General features: G+C 42.6%; 1 protein-coding gene across 1 annotated transcript in view; it reads left to right on the plus strand.

Moving 5' to 3' along the window:
• The window catches only part of CDK7 (cyclin dependent kinase 7), a 50,655-nt gene that overhangs the window by 21,781 nt on the left and 25,118 nt on the right, over positions 1–3,756 (plus strand). The window contains exon 6 of the mRNA XM_017890614.1: positions 2,924–3,034. Within this exon, the coding sequence (XP_017746103.1) occupies positions 2,924–3,034 (111 nt within the window). The remainder of the gene's footprint in view (positions 1–2,923; positions 3,035–3,756) is intronic.

Below are 3,756 nucleotides of genomic sequence, written 5' to 3' on the forward strand. Positions count from 1 at the left end.
ATTTTTTTTTTTTTTTTTTTTTTTTTTTTTGAGATGGAGTCTCACTCCATCCTGGAGTGCAATGGCATGATCTCAGCTCGCTGCAGCCTTCCCCTCCTGGGTTCAAGTGATTCTCTCACTTCAGCCTCCCAAGTAGCTGGGATTACAGGTGCCAGCATGCCTGGCTAATTTTTATATTTTAAGTAGAGACGGGGTTTCACCATGTTGGCCAGGCTAGTCTTGAACTCCTGACCTCAAGTGACCACCCTCCTCAGCCTCCCAAAGTGCTAGGATTACAGGCATGAGTCACCATGCCCAGCCAACGTATAAGAATTTCAAGTTTATTTCCGGACAGGTGCAGTGACTCACGCCTGTACTCTGAGCACTTTGAGAGGCCAAGGCAAGAGGATTGCTTAAGCCCAGGAGTTCAAGACCAGCCTGGACCACATAGTGAGATCCTGTCTCTATTTTTAAAATTATATTAAAAAGTAAAGAAGCTTATTTCCATGTAACCAGAGTAATGTCATTCATTTGAAAGCCAAGTTTGTTTTGTTTTTTGTTTTTTGTTTTTGAGACAGAGTTTCGCTCTGTTACCCAGGCTGGAGTGCAGTGGCGTGATCTCAACTCACTGCAACCTCTGCCTCCCAGGTTCAAGCAATTCAGCTGCCTCAGCCTCTCGAGTAGCTGGGGTTACAGGTGCCTGCCACCATGCCTGGATAATTTTTGTATTAATAGAGACAGGGTTTCGCCATGTTGACCAGGCTGGTCTTGAACTCCTGACCTCAGGTGATCTGCCTGCCTTAGCCTCCCAAAGTGCTGGGATTACAGGCGTGAGCCACCTTGCATGACTGGAACAGCTGGAATTCCTTTTTTTTTCTTTCTTTCTTTTTTGGGGGACGGAGTCTCACTCTGTTGCTGTGGCACCATCTCGGCTCACTGCCATCTCCACCTCCCAGGTTCAAGCGATTCTTCTGCCTCAGCCTCCCAAGTAGATGGGATTATAGGTGCCTGCCACCATGCCTGGATAATTTTTGTGTTTTTAGTAGATAGGGAGTTTCACCATATTGGCCAGGCTGATCTTGAACTCCTGACCTCATGATCCACCTGCCTCAGCCTCCCAAAGTGCTGGGATTACAGGCGTGAGCCACCATGCCCAGCCCCAACAGCTGGAATTCTTATACACTGCTGGTGAGAAAGCAGTGAAATGATAAAGCCACTTTGGAAACAGCTTGGCAATTTCTTATACAATTAAATACACACCAGCCAAATTAAAGCAAAAAAAGATTTCACACAACACATTATCAGAAAGTAATAGGAACACGCTAAATGCTCAGACTGGTGGTGATTGAGTCCATAGCCTATTGTGATAGATCCTTCCAGCATCAATACCACTAGTATCGTGATCTATAATAGCATCACTAATATTGTGATTGATAATACTAATCAATAATCTTGTGATCTAGCAATACCTCTGCTAGGTATTTATCTAAAAGAAAGGCCGGGCACAGTGGCTCACACCTATAATCCCAGCACTTTGGGAGGCTGAGGCAGGCAGATCGCCAGAGGTCAAGAGTTTGAGACCAACCCGTCCAGCATAGCAAAACCCCATCTCTACTAAAAATACAAAAAAAAAAATTAGCTGGGCATGGTGGTGGGTGCCTGTAATCCCAGCTACTTGGGAGGCTGAGGCAGGAGAATCAATTGAACCTGGGAGGTGGAGGTTGCAGTGAGCCGAGATTGTGCCACTGCACTCCATCCTGGGTGACAGAGTGAGACTCCCATCTCAAAAAAAAAAAAAAAAGCCAGAATTCAGTTGGTACACAGATGTTGGGCTTTATTAATAATTGTCAAAACTGGAACAATCCAGACATCCCTCATTCTGACTGTATAAACAAACTGAAATACTACTCAGGTATAGAAACAAACTATTGATAACTGCAACAACATAGATGAATCTGAAATGCATTATGCTAAGTGAAAGAAGCCAGGCTAAAAAGACTATGTATTGAATCATTTCATTTATATGATATTCTGGAAAAGGCAAAACAAAAGGAACCAGAAACCAGATCAGCGGTTATGGGAACTTTGGGGTAAAGGAAAGGAGTAAGTACAGAGGGGCCTCGGAATTTTGGGAGGTTATGGAACTATGCTTTGATTATAGTGGTGGTTACATGACTAGATGCATTTGTCAAAACTCATGGAACTATACACTAAAAGGGGTATGCTTTACCTTAAATCTGATTTTAAAAAAAGAAAAGGGGAACTTTTAGTTCCTAACTGATAAATCTAGAAATAAACTGACATTAGGCACAGCTCACAAATAATGCCATCAAAACTCAGTCTTACACTTTAACTCAGCTCTGTTTTCTTCTCTGTTGCCTTCTTCATGTGTACAGTTCTCAATATGGTGTTCCAGATAATTCTAGGTATATGTTTGTAGAGTTTAATAATACCAGAGGAATGAAAGTGCTTTCTTTTCTTTGATTCTAGCACACTTGTCTTGTATCCTTGAACCAGTCACTTGGCCAGGAGACTGCAGTGTAATAATGGGGATGCCTGGGTCATATGCCTACTTCTGGAGGCCTTAGGTTGGCTCAGTCCTACCTTAATCATGTGGACTAAGCTGAGAAGAGATGGCTTCCCAAAGGAACACTAAATGCTATTGTTAGAAGCATTTAGAAGACACAAGCAAAAACAACAGGTGTTTGCTACTTTCATGCGAAAGCAGTAGAGGACAAAGTACTACTTTCTTTCCAAAACAGAAATGCTCTCCCTACCCATGTAACTCTGGAGATTCTGACAGTGCTTCCTGAGGAAACTTGGATAACCTCTCTTGAGAGTCTCCTGTATTGATACTTATATTTTAAGTCTATAAATTGTTTTATGTGGTAGAGTTTATTTGAAATAATAAAGGGTACCTGTATATTGTATACTTGCTTTACAGGTTATAATAAAGGATAATAGTCTTGTGCTGACACCATCACACATCAAAGCCTACATGTTGATGACTCTTCAAGGATTAGAATATTTACATCAACATTGGATCCTACATAGGGTAAGGTTTTTAATATTGCTTCTTTATAGCAGTCAAGTTTTATAGAGCCAATTTAGTACATAATGGTCTGAACATGTAAATTGTTTAACAATATGAATTTATAGCTGACCGTTTTATCCCATCTTTTTCTGATATATTGTTCCCTTTAGTTGTTCCAGCAATTGGTGCTGTGAGGACTCCATATTACTTTGTGAAATTTAGAACCGGAAGAGATCCAGTCCCTCTTTTTTTTTTTTTTTTTTTTTTGAGATGGAATCTTGTTCTGTCACCCAGGCTGGAGTGTAGTGGTACCATCTTGGCTCACTGCAAGCTCCGTCTCCTGGATTCACGCCATTCTCCTGCCTCAGCCTCCCGAGTAGCTGGGACCACAGGCGCCTACCACCATGACCAGCTAATTTTTTGTATTTTTTTAGTAGAGATGGGGTTTCACTGTGTTAGGCAGGATGGTCTCAGTCTCCTGACCTTGTGATCTGCCCGCCTCGGCCTCCTAAAGTGCTGGGATTACAGGCGTGAGCCACCGCGCCCAGCCCCCTCATTTTTTTTTTCTTTTTTTTTTTTTTTGAGACAGAGTCTTGCTCTGTTGCCCAGGCTGAAGTGCAGTGGTGTGATCTTGGCTCACTGCAAGCTCCACTTCCTGGGGTTCACGCCATTCTCCTGCCTCAGCCTCCCAAGTAGCTGGGACTACAGGCACTTGCTACCAAGCCTGGCTATTTTTTTTTTTT

Source organism: Rhinopithecus bieti, unplaced genomic scaffold (assembly GCF_001698545.2).
Source record: "Rhinopithecus bieti isolate Rb0 unplaced genomic scaffold, ASM169854v2 scaffold_18354, whole genome shotgun sequence".
NCBI classification, from domain to species: Eukaryota; Metazoa; Chordata; class Mammalia; order Primates; family Cercopithecidae; genus Rhinopithecus; species Rhinopithecus bieti.